The sequence below is a fragment of the Prionailurus viverrinus genome, chromosome A3 (genome assembly GCF_022837055.1).
Source record: "Prionailurus viverrinus isolate Anna chromosome A3, UM_Priviv_1.0, whole genome shotgun sequence".
Taxonomy (NCBI): domain Eukaryota; kingdom Metazoa; phylum Chordata; class Mammalia; order Carnivora; family Felidae; genus Prionailurus; species Prionailurus viverrinus.
The window spans coordinates 1,889,510-1,908,991 of record NC_062563.1 but is presented as its reverse complement, the minus strand read 5'-3'; the positions used below and the strand labels follow the sequence as shown (position 1 = coordinate 1,908,991).

At 55.2% G+C, this 19,482-nt stretch overlaps 1 protein-coding gene and 1 long non-coding RNA gene across 2 annotated transcripts in view; both read right to left on the bottom strand.

The window, feature by feature from the left end:
• Positions 1 to 1,923, bottom strand: part of TAF4 (TATA-box binding protein associated factor 4) — a 66,284-nt gene extending 64,361 nt beyond the window's left edge. The window contains exon 1 of the mRNA XM_047851569.1: positions 537 to 1,923. Within this exon, the coding sequence (XP_047707525.1) occupies positions 537 to 1,860 (1,324 nt within the window). The 5' untranslated portion in view covers positions 1,861 to 1,923. The remainder of the gene's footprint in view (positions 1 to 536) is intronic.
• Positions 1,924 to 12,342: 10,419 nt separating this feature from the next.
• LOC125161537 (uncharacterized) lies at positions 12,343 to 19,172 on the bottom strand. The gene is made up of 4 exons (XR_007150661.1): positions 18,802 to 19,172; positions 18,006 to 18,095; positions 17,289 to 17,361; positions 12,343 to 16,563 (listed from the first exon to the last, which is right to left on the bottom strand). It is a non-coding gene; the product is annotated as an uncharacterized LOC125161537 (long non-coding RNA).
• Between the last annotated feature and the right edge of the window lie 310 nt (positions 19,173 to 19,482).

Sequence of the window (19,482 nt, the reverse complement as noted above, 5' to 3'; positions counted from 1 at the left end):
ACCAGCTGGGGGGAGTGCCCAGCCCTCCATCACAGCCCAGAGTAACAGAGGAGCAGACGAGTTCCGTTCACAGGCCCTAACACAACCGATCCCCAAAACCAGAAGGGGAAAGCACCAGACCCAAGAAAGCCATGGACCCAGGCTGCACAACCCAGTAAGCCGTTCCAGCGGAGGCCGGCAGCCAGAGCGCTGCACGGCGGGGGGAGGGGAGGAGCGGGACAGGGGCACAGGGAGCCGGGAGAGCAGAAGGGCCGCTGCTGCACGGTGGGAGCCCAGAAACTTTGCAATGCAAACAGCGAGCTGAGGCCAAGCGCTGCCCCAGGAAAGGGGACCCCTGTTGCCACAGCACCCGGGGGCCGTGCCCGCAGACACACACACAAACGCATGGCAGAGAGCTCTCCCGCACCCGGCAGGGGAGCACCCCGGCTCCTCCGCTGCAGGCCCGCGCAAGACCCGTGACCTCAGCGCCCTGCCAGCCCCACAACTTCCTGGACTCCCCGCGGGGGCAGCCAGGCCCGCCCGGCGCGGCCACCTACCTGGGGGCAGCTGGAAGTTCTGGATGTTGGTCGGGTTCTGAGGCGGCTGCGGCAGGCGAGGGGCGAGGACCGTGGGCGTCAGCGTGGCCCGGATCCCGCCGGTGGTGGCCGAGGGCGTCCTGGGCAGGCTCTGGGGCCCCGCGCTGGCCGAGCCTTTGGGCAGCCCGGTGGGGGTGCCGGGGGCCGGCGGCGGCGGCAGTCCGGCGGCGGCGGGCAGCGCCCCTTGCATAGTTGGCCCGAGGATCATGCCGGCCCCCGCGCCGGCCGTGCAGCTGGCCGCCAGGGCCTGCGGCGGCGCGGGCGCCGGCTGCACCGCCGTCTTGGGCGAGTCGGCCTTGGCCACCTGCGCGGGCGCGGCGGCGGCGGCGGCGGCGGCGGCGGGCCCGGGCTGACTGTTGGCGGCGGGCGGCGGGGCGGGCGCGGGCGCAGGGGTCGGGGCGGGCGCGGGGGCCGGGGCCGGGGCAGGGGCCGGGGCGGGCGCGGGGGCCGGGGCGGGCGCGAGGGCGGGCGCGGGCGCGGCGCTGCCCCCGTTCTGCGCCGCCGCCGGGGCTCCGGCCGGGGGGCCGGGCGGCCGGGCCAGGCTGGCGGCGGCCGGCGGCGGCGGCGGCGGCGGGGCGGCGGCGGCGGCGGGGGGCGCGGCGGGCGCGGGGGGCGCGGGCGGCGAGGGGGCGCGGGGCGCGGGCGCGGCGGGGGCGCCGAGGAAGGGCGGCGTCTGGATGACAGTGGCGGCGGCAGCGGCGGGCTTGGGCGGCGGCGCGGGCGCGGGCCCGTTGTGGAGCAGGCTGACAGCAGGTGCGGCGGCGGCGCGGAGCGAGGTCCCCAGCGCGGCGCTCCCATTCAAAGTTTGCGCGGCGCCGGGGCCGCCGGGCGGGCCGTTGCGGGCGGCGGGCTGGGCGGCGGGCGCGGCCGCGGCCCCCGGCGCGCAGGCCCCGGCCCCGGGCCCGGCCCCGGCGCCGGCGCCGGCCTCGAGCGCGCTCAGCTTCGCGGCGGGCCCTGCGGGGACAAGCGGGATGGCGCGGTGAGGACGCGGGCCCGGCCGGCGCCCGCCCGCGCTCAGGCCGCGCCGCGCTCTACCTGCGGGGGGCGGCTCCGGCGCCGCTGCGGGCGCGCCCTCGGCCGGCACGGCCGCTCCGGCTCCGACATGGTTCCCGAGCGCGCCGGCGGCCGCGGCCCGCGCCTCGGGCGCGCGGGGCGCGAGGTGGTGGTGGTGGGCCGCGCTGGCCGCCAGCTGCGACTCGAGCGAGCCCACCAGGTCGCTCACCACTTTCTCGTCCACCTCGCTGTTGAAGAAGACCTCGTCCAGCAGATCCGAGCCCGCCGCCATCTTTCCTCCTCGGCCCGCCGCCGCCGCCGCTCGCCGGCGCTGGGCGGGGAGGAGGCTCCGCGCGGGCGGGCGGGCGGGCGGGCGGGCAGGCGCGGGCGGGGGGCGGTGCGCGCCTGCGGGGCGGGGGCGGCGGCCGGGCGGGCGGGGGGCGGCCGGCGTAGGGGGGGGGGGTGTAGAGGGCGGTGACGGCGCGGTGCGCAGACGCGGCGGCGCGCCCGCCCCCGCCCGCCGCCCGGCGCGTTGCCATTGGTCACGGCGCCCCCCGCCCGGCCGCTCGGCGCCTCGTCATTGGCCGCGGCGCGCGCTTAAAAGGCGCGGCCAATGGCTGCTAGCGGCAGAGGCCGGGGCGCGGGCGGGCGGCCTGGGCTCGGTGGGCGAGCGGGCGGCATCGGGTCGGCGGGCTGTGGGGGTGCGGGCGGCCGGGAGGGCCAGGGACTGGGGCAGACGGACGGCTAGGCGCGGCAGGCGGGGTCCGCACCCCGGGCCTGCTGGGGGGGCAACGGCGGTGACTCGCTCTTTGTCTGCACTCGTTCCAAAATGGCTGCGGCCGGAGCTGACGGGAGCGCCGGGCGGTCGAGGGAGGGAGGGAGGATGGGAGGGAGGCCGTGCTCCCGCGGCCCGTCCGCCGCTGCCTTCGCGGGGCCGGAGCCGGGACAGGCGGGCGGCGGCGGCGCCACGGCTGCGGGCGGGCCGGGCCTGGCCGAGGACTGGCCTCGCGGCGTCGGTTGCGCGACTGCCGGGCGAGGCAGTGCGTCCTGGGCCCCGCGCGTCCCCGACCCCGTCCCCGTCCCCGTCCCCCCGCCGCGGCCCGAGCTTCCCCGGAGGGAGTGGCGCCCGGCCTGGGGCGGCACGGCTCCCGCACACGGGTATCCATAAATCACTGGGGGAGCCGACAGCGCTTGTGGCGACCGGCAGTCCCGAGTCGGGAGCGGTCCTGTGTGGACGGCCTCTTCCTGTTTGCTCTGTTCCCTTTGACAAAGTGCGTGACCTAAACACTGTGCACGAGCATCTCCGCTGTAGAACTGACTAGCTCAGGTACAGTGCTCTTCGTGCCGGGTTTTGCTTGTTTGCTTTTTAGCAACAGACGGTGTTCGGGGACGCTTGGCGAGGACAACCGCGGTCTCCGGGCAGCGTGACCCAGCCCCGCGCGCCTGGGGGCGGGGGACCCGTGCACCTGCACCTCCGCGCGCAGGAGGAACGGGACGCGCCGGGTGTGGGGGCGGGGGGCTGGGACCCGCGGCTCCCGTGCCCATCTCCTCCAGCCCCTGGAGCCCGGCCCGGGCTGGGGTCTGGCTTTCAAATAGCGGAAATGTGGAATTCTGTATAAAATCGTAATCTCTAAACGCTTACAAATAATTAGAAAAGCTTAAAGTAGGCCAAGCAACAGCATTGGCAGGCTGATTTCAGGCCCCGTGTGATGACATCTGTACCGGGAAACAGATGTGAGCCATCGTCCACACCCTCAACGCTTTACGATTGGGGTGGGGGTAGAAAGTGAAGCCCACTGTTCTGTTCCGCTGCACCCTGGAGGGCCGGTGTGACTGCGGGGGAGGGGGGATCCCCACTCTCAGGTCGCCCCTGCTACATTACTGTCGTCTTCCCTGAAGGAAGGTTGGTGGTGCCATCTCAGGGCACCCCTGCTTCTCCACACAGCGGTGGCTTCCTGCGTTCTCTGACGGGACCCCCCTCCCCCAGCCTCGGGTCAGCCTGCACTCTTGGACGCAGGCCAGCATGGCTGCTCTCCTCTGCATCTGGCCTGCTCCCTGCAGGGGCGCTGATCTCACCCGCAGACTGCTCCAGGGCACTGTCCTACAGGAAGTGTGGGCGGTTAAGTCTGCACCCCACCTCACCCCCTGTGGTCCCATTTCCCTGCCAGGGGAGTCCCCGTCCCCTGCCCCCACCCCAGGGAAGATGGGAGCCACAGTGCTCCCTGGAGCACTGCCCACCTTGAGAGTGAACAGGGGCAGTGAGGAAGCCATGGGGTCACCTTGTGCGCCTTTTCAGTGTCTCTTCAATAAAATAGAGAAAGCATCAGACACACTCAAACACGAGAGTAAATCATTTCCGCGTTGCTCTGGCCGTGTGAAAGGTACGCGGTGTTGGTTGTGTTCCCTTTGCTTCTGTTGTCTACCCTCAATACTACATAAGAAAACATTTTTTAAAGACCCAGGCCTAGGCTACCAGAGTCCCATTCACCTGGGGGACCTCCCCACCCCAGCGGATGGTGCTCCTCAGCCCCGTGAATCTGGCAGGGTGTGCCGGTCATCAAGAATGGATCCCTGACCCGGGGTCAAGTGCAGGAACACCTAACTGATCCATAGATGTAGACACATCCGCTTCTTAGGGCTGTCAGCATCATCATAAACAGGGACTTACAGAAACGACAGAAATTCATTCTCACAGTTCCAGAAGCCAGGGGTCCAACATTAAAGTGCGCAGGGTCCTTCCCACCTCCTGCCTCTGGTGGCCCCTGGGCTTGCACCAATCTGTGCCTCTGTGGTCACACGGCTTCTCTGCATCTCTGTGTCTTCTCATCTTTTTTTTTTTTTTTTATGTTTATTTGTTTTTGATTGGGGGCGGGGGGTCAGAGGGTCTTAAGCAGGCTCTGTTCTGACGGCAGAGAGCCAGAAGTGGGGCTCAAACTCACGAACCGTGAGATTATGACCTGAGCCAAAGTTGGACACTCACCCAACTGAGCCATTCAGGCACCTGTGTATTCTTTCATCTTTTTTATTTTTTAATTTTTTAACGTTTTTATTTGTTTTTGAGAGAGACAGCATGAGCAGGAGAGGGGCAGAGAGAGAGGGAGACAGAATCCGAAGCAGACTCCCGGCTCTAAGATGTCAGCACAGAGCCCAACGTGGGGCTTGAACTCACAAACCGTGAGCTCGTGACCTGAGTCAAAGTTGGACGCCCAACTGACTGAGCCACCCAGGTGCCCCTCCTTTCATCTTTAGAGGATACTACTAACTGAATTTAGGGCCCACCATAAATTCAGAATGGTTTCATCTCAACACTGTTAAGCAATTACATATGCAAAGACCCCATTTCCAGATTGTCATGTGCTGAGGTTCTGGGTGGATGTGAATTTGGGGGGAACACTTCAACCCAATATAACAGATGACTAGTTTGTTCACTTATGGAAAGAAGACCGAAATTTCAGATCAATCAGAAGGCCGTCATCAGCCCGATCGGCCCCTTTGCCCCAGAACAGTAGCCTGAGAGTTGGTGCATCTGGAGTGGAATCCACTAGCCAAGGCCACCCCTCCCTGTTCTGCCTCGGAAAGAAAGTGTGGTGCTGAAGTCTGCTCCGTGGCCACAGGTAAGCGACACCGACACACTGAGCTCTCCCTCCATGCCAGGCCAAGCCTGTGTGGCAGATGAGGGGACTGACGCTCAGGAAGGATGTCATTAGTAGCCCAAGGTCTCTCCTGGTGGAGACAGAAACCTGGGACTCGGACCCCAGAGCTGACAGACACTGGCAATGCTCCTTTTAGACTGGCAAGGTGGACCGAGCCCTCGGTACACTGATTAGATGTCTGCTCCGAAGTTAGAGTCAGGCCTGCCTCCTCTCGGAGCTTGACCTGGATCTGCTGGATGCAGGCTGTCTACAAACTCTCGAATGACTCATTTACGACGGTGTCTTGGCTGACTCCCACAAATAGCTAACTACAGCTGTCACGGATGGATTTTACTAGTTTAGCTCAGGGAGGGGCTTATTTCGAAGTTTAGGTGGGAACTCCGATAGGTCAGCCTTCCTGGGCCGTCTCCCTCGCCACGTCAGAGTACAAGCAAGAAACAGCCTTCCTATCAAGTCCAAGGAGTCTGCTGGTGTCTTGAGTCCCCGTTCCCTGGAAAGGTGAGGCTGCCGAACTCCATTTTCTGAGTATGAGGCCCCTCAGAGGGTTTTTTCAGGTAGAACTGCCTATTGCTTTGGTTAATTCCTAGACACAGCTTGCCCCTCATTCAGCTTAAATGCTCAATTCGTAAAGCCCCAGCCTCCATTCCTGAAAAGTTACCTTTTGAAAACTTCATTGCAGGTGCTCTGGGAGATGGACCAAACCACAGGTTTTGTCGCTGGAACCTGTGTCATTAGCATTAACTGTTTGCACAAGATACATAAAGCTAAGGTTTTAGGCACTGACCATTAAATGCCAGTGAGAATGTAAAAATTTAAACTTTGAAAGTTAGACCATTTACAAAAGCATCAACCAACCAAACACCTCAATGTAAAACTAACAACACAAAGCAAAAGACCGACAGACAGAGGGGCACCTGGGTGACTCAGTCAGTTCAGCGTCCAACTCTTGATTTCAGCTCAGGTCTTGATCTCACGGTTATGAGATCTCACAGTTGTAAGATCAAGCCCCATGTCAGGCTCCGAGCTGGGTTTGGAGCCTGTTTTAAGATTCTTTCTCTCTCTTCGCCTCCCCCTGGACCCTCCTCTGCTCATGCACGCACACGTGCTCTCTCTCGCTCTCTTTCACTCTCTCTCACTCTCTCTCAAAACAAAACAAAAAACGAGAGGAAATTGTAAAACACGATTGAGAGAAATTACAGAAAAAATAAGTATGTGGAGGGATATACAAAGTTCAAGAATTAGGAGCCTGTCCTTTCTTCCCAACGTGATCTACAGATTCAATACAAAACAGGTTCTAAGATCCCAGCAGGGGTTTTTTTTCACAGAAATTGAAAGCTGGGCTTCCATTTCCAGTGTGGTAGAATAGTAACCTCCTATTGAACTCACCTTCCCACAGACAGCACTCTGAGCTCGGGACAAAATACAAAACACCTTTTCCTGGAGTCGCCAGAGTGAGCAAAGGCAGGCAGATGCTGGGGAGGGGGGCTGCCTGTCTCAACACTCCTGGCCTAAGGCCAGGCTGCAGCCCATGCCACACCGACCAGATAAAGCACCAACATACTCCTGAAATCGCTGTTGCACTATACGCTAATTTGGATGTAAATTTTAAAAAATTAAAAATTAAAAAAAAAAAAAAAGCACCAACAAAACACCTATAGTCCTTCTGCCTAAGGGGCTAGGAGACGGAGCCGGGCCAATGACACCCTCTGGGAGATGCAGGGACATCCCAGAAGGGAAGGAGTAAGAGAAACAGCGGCCTGAGTTCTGTTTATAAATAGGGCCTAAATCCCCAGGTGACGCTGGACCACACGCATGGGGCCGACTCCAGGCAGGTAGGCTGAGAACAAAAGAACCAAGATGAGGTCTAACATGAGATCAGAGCTGCTGCCCACGGGTCGTTGTTCGTAGCCCGAGCACTGCCGAGTCTTAGCGTCACAACAACACGAACACAAAATAAAACCAACTCTGGGGATGTGTACATATGACTCCAAAGTCAACAGAAAATAACAATGTGTCTAGGATACAATCCAAATTTACTTGATATACAAAGAAAAGGAGAATGTCGGAGCCATTCGCAAACCAAAAAGGGTAAGTAATGGAGATTGATCCCTGACGTGACCCGTATTGCGGAATTAGCAAACAAGGATTTTAAAGTAACTGTTATAACTGTAATCACTGATATAAAGAAAAATATTTTTTAAAAACCACAAGTGAGAACTAGAAACTATATGTATATTTTTATTTATTTATTTTTATTTGTTTTAATGTTTATTTGTGAGAGAGAGACCGAGTGTGAGTGGGGGAGGGGCAGGGGGGGTGACACAGAATCTGAAGCAGGCTCCAGGCTCCGAGCAGTCAGCACAGAGCCCGACGCGGGGCTTGAACCCACAGACTGCAAGATCATGACCTGAGCCAAAGTTGGACGCCTAACTAACTGAGCCTCCCTGGTGCCCTTAGAAACTCTTTTTAGAAAATGGAAATTGTAGAACTGAAAATTAAAATATCATAAATATAAAGTTAACTAAATGGGCCTAACAGAAGAGTGAATGACAGAGGAATAATCAGTGAGCTTGAAGATCTATCCATAGACTTTATTCAATCTGAAAGAGTGGGGAATAAATAAAAGAGACCAAGGATCTGTGAGACCATTTCAAAAGGTCTACATACGTGTAATTGAAATTACAAAACGAAAGGAGAGAAAGAATGGGGCAGGAAAAAGTATTTGAAAAAAATAATTTCTAGAATCTTCTATATGTGGTAAAAGACATGAATCTACATACTTGAAGTTCCATGATCCCCAACCAAGATAAACACAGAGAAAACCATGCATAGGCCCAGCATAGTCAAATTGCTGGAAGGCACATGTAAAGAGAAAACTCTTACAAGTAGCCACGCGGTCACAGCCATCCAGGGAACGACACGTGGAGTCTAATGACTTCTCATCAGAAACTATGGATGCCAGAAGAGAGTGGAACTACATGTACAAAGAGCTGAAAGAAAGCCTGTCAACACATTTGCAGGACGTCAAACCAGCTTTCAAGAATGAGAGTACGTAAATATATTTTAACATAAAAGAATATTAAAAGAAATCCTCACCAGCAGACCTGTATTACCGGACATGCTAAACAGGAAATTCTTCGGGCTGAAGGAAAATGATACCAGCTAGAAACTCAATCATCAGGAAAGAATGAAAAGGATACATAACTGAATACACACACAAGAAGCAACAATTGTAACATTGCATTGTAGGGATCTTACTGTATGTAGCTGCGAGGCACACAACGACCTCAGACAATGGGCCTGTGACATTGGAAGGCTCTACATCTGGGGTACATTCTGCTATATTGGCTCTCAGACACTGTGCACTGAAATCGCCAAGGCCATTACTAAAATAACAAACAAACCACAAAGGAGTACACCTCGAAATCCAACAAATAACTAAAGCAGAAAGGTAAAAAAAATATTCAGATCACCCAAAGGAAAGCGGAAGAGGACATTTTAGAAGAAACAAACAAAACAAATAGATTAGAGACCTAAAGCCCACCAAATCAATCATATTAAGTGTAAGGCATTAAGCACCTCGATGAAAAGGATATAAAAGCAAGACTCTACCATATGCTATTTTCACAGGAGGCATAAATTTAAAAATCTATCATGCCAACAGTAAGCCTGCCAACGCTGGAGGAGCCGTGTTAACATCACATAAAATGGGCTTTCACAGAATACTGTCAGAGATAAACAGAGAGGCTGCCTCATGAAAAATGGTGACTTTATCAAAAAGACAAAAATCGTAAATCGGTATGTACCTCATAACAGCTTCAAAATACATAAAGAAAAAATTGACAAAATTAAGAAGAGAACAGATAATTCAGCAATCGTTGCAGATTTTAACATGGGTCTCGCAGCACTGCATAGAACAAATGAACTAAAAAACTCATGAAGGACACAACTGATCTGAACACTATATAAACTATCTTGAGCTAGTATTTTTCAAACACACCTAACACATTCTTTTCTCATGTATACAGTATGTTTAGCAAGATAAACCAAATGCTGAGCTATAAGACAAGTCTCAATAAATATAAAAGGACTCAAATCATACAGAATATGTTCTCTGATTATACTGGAATTAAATTAAAACCAATAACAACAAGATAGCTATAAAAACCCCAAATATTTGGAAATATCCAACTAATCCCAGGGTGAAAAAAAAAATCACAAGGGAAATTTGAAAATATTTTGAGGGGCGCCTGGGTGGCGCAGTCGGTTAAGCATCTGACTTCAGCCAGGTCACGATCTCACGGTCCGTGAGCTCGAGCCCCGCGTCAGGCTCTGGGCGGATGGCTCGGAGCCTGGAGCCTGTTTCCGATTCTGTGTCTCCCTCTCTCTCTGCCCCTCCCCCGTTCATGCTCTGTCTCTCTCTGTCCCAAAAATAAAAAAATTAAAAAAAAAAACGTTGAAAAAATAATTAGAAGAGAATATATATTTAAAAAAAAAAAGAAAGAAAATATTTTGAACTGAATGCTACTGAAAATACCACCTACCAAAGTGTGTGGGTTGCAAACAAAAGCAAAGCACAGAGGGGGTTTTCATTTATAATATCCTTGTATTAGAAATTGACACGTTAGGGACACCTGGGTGACTCAGTTGGTTAAGCTCCCAGTTCGGCTCAGGTCACGATCTCACAGCTTGTGAGTCCGAGTCCTGTGTCGGGCTCTGTGCTGACAGCTCAGAGCCTGGAGCCTGCTTCAGATTCTGTCTCCCTCTCTCTCTGCCTTTCCTCCACTCAGACACTGTCTCTCTCTCTCTCTCTCTCTCTCTCTCTCTCTCTCTCAAATATGGGTAGCTCAGTTGGCTGAGTGGCTGACTTTGCATGAGTTCGAGCCCCTCATCAGGCTCAGATCCTCTGTGTCCTCTCTGCCCCTCCCCTGCTCTCTCTCTCTCTCTCTCTCTCTCTCTCTCTCTCAAAAAATAAACATAAAAAAAAGAAACGGACACATTAGTTCTAAAATTCATGCAGAAATGCAAAAGGTCAAACATAGCTAAGATAATTGCAAAAAAGAGAAAAGCTGAAAAAAAAGGGGGGGCACCTGGGTGGCTCAGCTGGTTAAGCATCCGACTTCAGTTCAGGTCATGATCTCACAGTCTGTGAGTTTGAGCCTGCGTCGGGCTCTGTGCGGACAGCTCAGAGCCCGGCGCCTGCTTCAGATTCTGTGTCTCCCTCTCTCTCTGCCCCTTCCCTGCTCGTGCTCTGTCTCTCTCTGTCTCAAAAATAAATAAAAACATTAAAAAATCATTATAAAAAAAAGAGCAAAGCTGGAGGGTTACCCCACCACATATTCAGCCACTGTAACTGGAGTATTTAAGACAGTGGGGTATTGGTACAATGGCCGAACAGGCCAACTGAATGGAATAGACCGTCCAGGAAAACCCTCGCACGTAGTCAGCCTACTCACAACAAAATGGACAACCACCTGCAGTGAGGAAATGATGGTTTTTGGTTTCCAATAATTAACACTTCGTCAGTTGGCTACCCACAAGCAAGAAAAATGAATTTTCTTTTTAAATTTTGATCCAAAAATTTTGATCCAGACCTCACACCATACAGAAAAATCAAGTCCAGCTGAACTGGAAGAGCTACATGTAAAAGGTGAAATAAAACTTCTGGAATGAAACATGTTTAGGGGCGCCTGAGGGGCTCAGTCGGGTAAGTGTCCAACTTTGGCTCAGGTCACGATCTCAGGGTTCCTGAGTTCGAGCCCCCAGTTGTGCTCTGTGCTGACAGCTGGGAGCCTGTCCCTCTCTCTCTGCCCCTCCCCTGCTCATGTGTGCGTGCGCTCTCTCTCTCTCTCAATAAATGTTGTTTTTAATTCTAAAAAGAAGGAAACATATTTATGATCTTGGAGTACGGTTTTGGTTTTTTTTAGTAAGTGCAAAAAGCACTAAACCTATAAAGGAAAAAAATGATAAATTGGACCACATTAAGAATTTCTCACGAAAAGGCGCCACCAGAAGAACGGGAAGCGGCCCACCGGATGGGAGAAGATCTGAACAACACGGGAAAATGGACAGAAGACATCACCTCTGACAGAGAGGATAACTGGGGCGTGAGAGGTGCTCGGCCTCACCGGTCACCAGGGAAATGCAAGTTAGGCCCGCTACAGCCCTCCCCCACCCCGAGAGACCAAACTCGGAAGGGCTGACGCTACCTAGTTGGCCAGGAGAAGGAGCACCTGCCGATGTGAAGATCCTGGCCAACTTCCACAGAGCTTTGAGCAGCCTCAGCCCCCCGAGCAGGGGCCCAAGCAGCACTGTTCACGGTCACCCCAAGCTGGAAACAACCCAAATTTCCATCAACAGGAAAATGGGTAAATAAACGGCGGTCTATTCACACAATGGCATCAAACGGGTGTGTTCGGTTTGAGAGAATGTGTTGATGCGTGTAGTTTTTTTGTAAATGTCACACTTGAGTGAAAGTCAATGAGGGAACGTGTCAGACTCATTTGTGCATGCTCAGCTTTCTAAGCTGGAAAGCCTAAAACAAACCCCTCGTCCCGTAAGACAAGGACGTCAGGGCTCGGAGATGGTGAGTGACTTGCGTAAGGCCACCAGGAAATAGGAGAACACGGACCCAAACCCAAGTGTCCTGCATCCCCAGCCAGGGCTGTCCCCACCAGCAATCTGCTGCCATCAAAATGCCTTCTTTCCTCCTCTCTGGTCGTGGTTAAACAATAACAATGACAACAACATAAAATTTGCTATCTTCACCATTTTTAACTGTACCGTTCAGTGCCGTTAAGAATTATTTGCACTGTTGGGGCGCCTGGGTGGCTCAGTCGGTTAAGCACCCAGCTTGGGCTCGGGTCACAATCTCACTGCTGGTGAGTTCGAGCCCCGTGTCGGGCTCCGTGCTGCCAGCTCAGAGCCTGGAGCCTGCTTCGTATCCCCTGTCTCCCTCTCTCTCTGCCCCTCCCCTGCTCATCCTCCCTCCCTCCCTTCCTCTCTCTCTATCTCTCTCCCAAAAATAAATAAACATTAAAATTAAAAAATGAATTATTTGCATTGTTGTGCAACAGATCTCCAGAACTTTTTCAACTTTTCAAACTGAAACTCTACACCCATTAAACAGCTTCCCGTTTCCCCCCCCCCTGGCCCCCGGCAACCACCAGTCTGCGTTCTGTCTTCATGATCTTGACTCTGCGTCGCTCATGTGAGTAGAATCATACAGGGTTTGTCTTTTTTTGTGACGGGCTGACTTCACTGAGCATAATGTCCTCAAGTTCATTCATGTTGTAGCAGGTGTCAGAACATCCTTCCTTTTTAAGGCTGAATCATACTCCAGTGTAGGATGGACTACATTTTATTTATCCATTCATCTGTCAATGGGTACCTGTGTTACTCCCCTCTCTTGGCCGTTGTAAATAATGCTGCTGTGAACGTGGGTGTGCAGATGTCTCTTCGAGACCCCGATCTCGGTTCTTTAGGGGATATACCCAGAGGGGTTCTCGTCAACATTCTTAAGTTATCTTATGCTTGTAGGTTTTACCGCTTCCACTGAACTTGAGGTCCTAGAAGTCAGAGATCAACTACCCAGTTAGGCGTTGGTGAATGTTTGATAACTGTCTTCCTAAGTGGGTGGGGGAGCCTTGATTTATAACATTTGCCAGTTTCCTTGGTGTACGGACCAAGAAGGCACTGGAAGTCCCCAGTGTATCTGGACCCCCTGTTGCTACCCAAGCCCCATCCCACACAGCCAGGCAACACTACCCCCACCCCTGGAGAGCATAAACCAAAGACACCCAGACTCAACGGCAGGAGCCAAGCAAGGCGGCAGTGGAAGGGGACTGAGCGATGGTCTCTCCATTGAAGGACACCATTAAGGAAGGTTTCTAGGGCTCGGAGGTGCTGGTTAAACTCTACTTCTTGGGTTGGGAGGTGGGCACGTGGGCTCCTGCTTCCTTATTATGAAAGGCACACCATGATGTATACATTCTTGTATATACATGAGACATTAAGCACCTAAGAAGTCAAATAAAAACACACACAGACTCAGGTGCCGTGTGTACCCGCACAGGTAGGCACGCAGGTGCACCCAGCCTCTCTCGGAGTTCTACCCACAGGTTTCAGAGGGACCCAGTTACCCGCATTCTGAAAAGCTCATTCAGATGAGTCGCCCATCCCCTGAGGTTACGACTCTGTGCTCTAACACGAGAGATGCCCACACTCCCGATCTTTTCCGTCAGGATTCCTGAAGCGGGGGAATGGTTGGGATGAGTCACTTGCCCTTCTCTCGGGAAGCCAAGGAGAGTAGCATGTGTCCAAAGTGTGAGGTTGGAAGTCATGGACAAGCCAGTGGATCTCTTCTTTAGGGGAGGAAGGCTTGTCTTCTCACACGTTAAAACCTTTCCCCAAATCCATGCCAATAGGCGTTTTGATATTCCCAGTCTACCACAGGGGGTTGTTCAACTCGGAAACAGTTTGCAAAATTAAGGTCCTGCCCTGAGAACCCATATGCTGTTTTTAGAGCTCATGCAGAAACTTGGTCGGTGGAACTAGGCAGAGTTCACGCTCTTCCACTCCCAATGTTTTATTTTTGTGAGGGGTTGATTTGTATTGTGATACAACGCACACCACATGAGATCCACCACCGTAACCACGTCAAAGTATACGACTTAGTGGCAGTGAGTACATTGGCACTGTTGTGCAGCTGTCCCCTCTCAGTCCGGAACATTCCATCATTCCAAAGGAGACTTGGAAACAGTCAGTCCTTACCCCACTGTCTCCCCAGTCTCTGGCAACCACGAGGCCGCTTTCTGTCCCCGTGGATTTTCCTGCAAATGGGATCATATGACGTGTGTCCTCCCGGGCCCGGCCTCTCTCACTCTGCACTGTGTTTTTAAGGCTCGTCCACACGGCAGTGTCCATGCCTCGCTCCTTATTGAGACCGAGTGACACTCTGCCGGTGGAGAGACCGCGTTTGGTGGACCCGTCCGTTGGCTGGCGGATGTTGGGTTGTTCGATCTCTGGAACGGTGCTGCTGTGCGCACTCGTGGCCGGACACAGGTTGTCGCCTGTCTTGGGCACCCCCTCAGGGAGGAGCGCCAGGGTCGTGGGGCGACGCTGGGTCAGGCTCACGGAGCCCCAGACTTCTCTTTTGTGTTGGGAACCCTTCCCCGGGCAGGTGAGGCTCGCGTGCACGGGCAAGCTCTCTCAGACGGTTCTCCACTGGCTGGATACCCGCCGCCTGTGTACCCGCCCTTCAGGTGGCAGGGCCACAGTGAAGAAAGCTGCCGCGAACATTCCCTGCCGGACAGCGGGGACAGAAACGCACGTTTCTCCCGGGAACGCGGCTAGCTGCGGACTTTGGCACACAGGCGCGCAGCCCGTGCCCTGGGGGCCTGCGGCAGGGGCCACCAGGGGCCTCCCAGGCAGATGTGGGGGGAGGAGAGGCTCCAGGGACAGACTTCCACAGGGCAGGGACTCCACACGCAGGCATCTCCTTCCACGATGTGCGGAGGGAAGCGTGTTCCTCGATTCCTTGGCCGACGCCTCCCGGACGCCACCGTGCGCCAGGCCTGTGCTGGGCTCCGGGGACACGTGCCGGCACGGGAGGGTGACAGGAAATCAGAAAGGCCGTGAGTCAGGGAGTCAGAGCCAGAGTAGCACAAGGACAGTCAGCAGGGTGATACAGAAGTGTTGCTTTGGAAGGGAGCCAGGAGGGCTTCCAGGAGGCAGTGTCGTGGGAGCAGGCCTACTCAGGCATGGCAAGGTGAGGGCCCAGCAAGGGGTTCTCCTGCAAAGGCAGGGCAGCTGGGCACTAGGTATTACCTGTGCTGGGCTGGTCTCCTCACTGTCCCACTGGCTAGTGGTGTAGACACAGGGCCAGGCAGGTAATGGTCACCCAGAATGGCTTTGGTCCCTCCTCTGTCCCCTCCTGCTGCATGGCCTCGGGCCGGCCTGGGGCTCAAGTTTGTCACCTCTGTGCCCTTCACTCTGTGTGCAAGGACAGGGCGTGGGGAGGAGCCAGCCTGGCCTGATCCACAGAGCGGGAGGGACACGTGAAAAGAGACACAGAGCCTGTGCGGGACGGCTGTGCAAATGTCCTGGGCGGCACGGCCAAGGACGAGGTGCCTCGGGGCACACAGTCCCAGCGGCGTGTGGAGTCGGGGCCCCCCAGGCCGACCGGCAGACTGCAGGCCCCTCAATCCGCCCTCCTGTCAGGAGGGTGAGAACATCCCAGTAACAAGGACACTGCTAGGCCCAGGCCCGCCGGCAGCGGTGGCATGGCACGCGTCCCCGCCCGTGCCACCCGGGGGAGGGGAAGCAACGGGCATCTCTCGGAGCCTGAGCAAAAAGCACGGTTGCCGCAAGGCCTCTCTGGGCTTCCTCACCCACCTGACACCCTGCTGGGGACACTGGCCCGCTTCCCAGCTTCCGCCCCCAAGGCCACCTTCCGGCCAGCCTGTGGCTGTCCGGTGTCGATCCTGGCTCCATCCTGGCACCCAGCAAGGGTCTCACATGTGGAAGGCCCCCAGTGGACGTCGGTGGCACAAATGCATCAGTGACCAGGGGATTAATCAATCAAGCAGTTAATGAAAGAATCGATGGTGCAGTGACCCGAGGGTCCAGGGCCACCGGATGTGACAGCCTCGGGAGGGCCCATTCTCACCACCTGGCCATGTCTGGACAGCACAGCCCACCCATCCCTGAGTGTCCCGTCAGCACTGCCTCCCCTCAGACGCACCGACCGCTCTCCCGGATGGGGGCAGGGTGCGGGCAGAAGGCCGTCTTCCCAGTTCTCTTAGGACGGACTTAGCATCGGAGCAAAGTCGGTCTTAAGGAAACATAGCCCACCTCCCCCTCCTTCCCATCCCGGCAGGATCCCCATCTGCGGCCTGCCCGTGGCAATTTCCTAACGTCTACTTATGGAGTTGACACAAGAGTGTGGGGGCTCTGCCCCTTTCCGGGGCCCTCCACCCCCCATTTCCTCCACTGGCCACCCGGGGGTGCATGTCCCTGTGCTGAAAGGGGACCCCATGCCCCAGCTCTCCCGGTGTCAGCGAGCCCTGCTTGGCTTCCGTGCACCCCTCCACGGGCCCCCTGCCCACTCTTCGTGCATCCTCCGGCAGCTTCCTGGGACAGGTGCGTGGGGCCCCTTGTCACCTGCAGGTGGCCCTATGCAGCCCTCTTTCAAGATTCACTGCGTAGAGCTTCTGGGATTCCAAACGCAGCTTCTTCAGAACTTCGAAGGCCATGCTGCTGTCACCTGGGCCCACGTGTGATGGCTGCCAGATCCAGGGCCAGTCAGATCCGGGGCTCTTCACAGGGACCTGGCCTGCTCTCTGGAAGATTTAAGAGTCAGTTTGATGTGCCCTGGTTCTAGAAATGTTGCAACACCCTGTCTGGGGTGGGTTGTCATTCCTTTGGCCTAGAGCCTCACATCCTCCTGTTCTAGGACATTTTCTGGTGGATGACTGCCTTGATGAAGCTCTCCCTTCTGTGTTCTCCTAATTCACTAATTATACGTTAGATTGTGCCTAAACCGGTGGTCTAATTTTATATTTTCTCTTGTATTTTTTCATTTTGCTTTTTTCTAATTTGTGGGAAACTTATCTTTGAGTTTTCACTTTTGCTATTTATATTTTAATTAAAAAAAGAGCTCTTTCTAAAAATTTATTTATTTTGAGAGAGAGAAAGAGAGCACACACGCACAAGCAGGGAAAGGGCAGAGAGGGAGAGAGAGAATCCCAAGCAGGCTCCATGGTGTCAGCACAGAGCCCACTTCAGGGCTCGATCTCACAAACCCTGAGATCACAACCTGAGCTGAAATCAAAAGCTGGACACTTAACCGACTGAGCCACCCAGATGCCCCCCAAATGAGCTCTTACTTATTCTCTGCCTGTTCCTTTTTCATAACATCTTGTTCTTAGGTCATGGGTGTGGTATTTTCTCTTAGAGATTTTTTTCTTTTTTATATGATCTTTTGCTACTCTTATTGTTTCTGTTTCCTTAGGGCTCCTTTATTTTGGTAGGTATGGAATCTGTCTTTTGTGTTAGATGCTCTTACCTCGAGGGGCTGGTGATCCTGGAGGTTTGCTGATCTTCATGAGAGGTACTAGGTGCTAATACGAGCAGTGTGGCTGGATGGGGTGAGGGTAGACCACTAAAGTTAAGCAGCAGGGTCCAGACACTCGGCCAGAAGTCTCGGGAAGCCAGGCCAATTCTGCAGAATCCCCCCATCTCCTGCACAGGAGGCAAGCCTGGCTGCCAGAACTCTGGGAATTAGCAGAGTCAGGGCCAAGGTCGCCTCTCAAGATGTGCCTGCGAACTCATCTCCCTGTTCCTCCCTGGCCGGTGCGTGCGGTTGTGTCTGGGCCCCCTGAGCCCAGAGCCTCCTGGCCCTGACCCCCGAGAGAGAACCCGGCGCCTCCGGTCTTCTGCCAGCCTCTGCAGCCTGGGTCTGGGGTCATAACTGCTCGTGCTTGTTCTAAACCCCCCTCCACGCCCCACCCTCAAAGCCCCCTGGCGTGCTGGAGCCTCTGTGGCTTTCCCTGGTCCGACTGTCCGGGCCTCCGCGGCACCTGTCTTCCAGATGAGGGAGAGGAGGTGCCACAGCGTCCCTCTGTGGTCCCTGCTGGGTCCTGGGAGGGGATAGCGGTACGTGTGCCCGCTAAGCTAGGTTGAACCGGAAGTCACCCCCTTACATTTGGATTTGTCTGAAAGGCACTTTTGGAAGGAGCTCTCACTGTTGCTGTCCTTCATCTCCCGCTACCACCATACGTACCTCCAACTACTCAGTAGAAACACTGGCCAGAGGTGGGGAGGGCGGGGGAAGTCTTCTGGAAACATCAAGAAATGTCACTTGAATGCCTGTCTGCGAGAGAAGGAAGAAAAGCCGTGTCTGACCCAAGAGCTGAAAGCTGGGGGGTTGTGGTGAAGGGGCCAAGAGCACCTGCCAGCTCCGCACCCCCCCCCCCCCCCGCCGCTTCAGGAAGAATCTGGGCACAGTGTCATAGGACAATTACATGAGTTGCTGACAAATAAAACCAGGTTTCTCATGAAATCCAGATTTCTAGGGGCGCCTGGGTGGCTCAGTCAATGAAGCATCTGACTCTTGATCTCAGCTCGGGTCATGATCTCACGGTTTGTGAGTTCCAGCCCTGCTGGAGGGAGGGATTCTCTCTCCCCCTCTTTCTGACCCCCGACCCTGCTCGCATGCTCCCTCTCTCTCAAAAATAAACAAACATTTTTAAAAAATCTAGATTTCTAACTCCTCTTGAAAACCGGCAGGCCTGGAAGCTCTGGAGACAGCACTGCATCGGGCACTTAAAGCCAAGTGTGCTTGACAGGCTACTTAATTTTCCTGAGTTTCTATGTATTTATCTGTCAAATAAAAATTGACTTTAAACTTCTGACAAACCACCTGGGGCGATGGCCGTCCCTCCCCCCCAAGAAACATGATGTCCGAACCCCGCCCGCCACGACACAGCTCTCCCCACCAGTGAGTGTGCGAGCCCCGGGCCTGGAGAGTAGGGCAGCAGTGGGCGGGACCAGGGCCTTGGCCTGTCTTCTCCACCCACCTGGCAGCAGTCTGCCCTGCACATCTGGACTAGGTGCTCACATCTGCTGCAGGCACTGGGGACCAAGGCTGCCCTCACAGGGCTGGCATCCTAGGGAGCAGAGCCAAGGGCACCTATAGGGATAGGATGTGGGGGGTAAAGTAGGGAGGGATGCAGGGGATGCGGGGGGCGGGGCTGCTTGGCCATTTTCACAGAGTGGCTGGTGGCTGCAGATGGCCCGTCTGATTGGATGACATCAGAAAGAGAAGGGAGGGCTGGCCCATAGGAAGCCCAGAGGAAGAGCATCAAGGAAGTGGAAACCGCAAGTGGAAGACCGACCTCCCTGGCATTTCGAGCCCCTCAGGAATGAGGATGTGGGTCACAGCCCCAGGTAGGCCTCCAAGACCTGCAGAGGTGACAGCAGAGGTGGGGTGAGGCTGGCCTGGCCGGGAAGGCTGGACAGCGGAGGAGGGAGGGGGTGAGCACCAGCTGAGCCCCGAGACCAGATGTACCAACTAGGCTGGTTTGCCTACCTCCTCTATGAGACCTCCCTCCAGGAAGAGAGGCTGGGGCAGCCCTGGAGGAACGGCCACGTGCAAGGGGACGGCACCTGTGGGCACAAGGAGGGAACTGCGGCCACACAGATCTCCTTTCCTAAAGGGACTTGCAGTCCAACTGTGAGAGGCTGAGCACCTGTGGCCT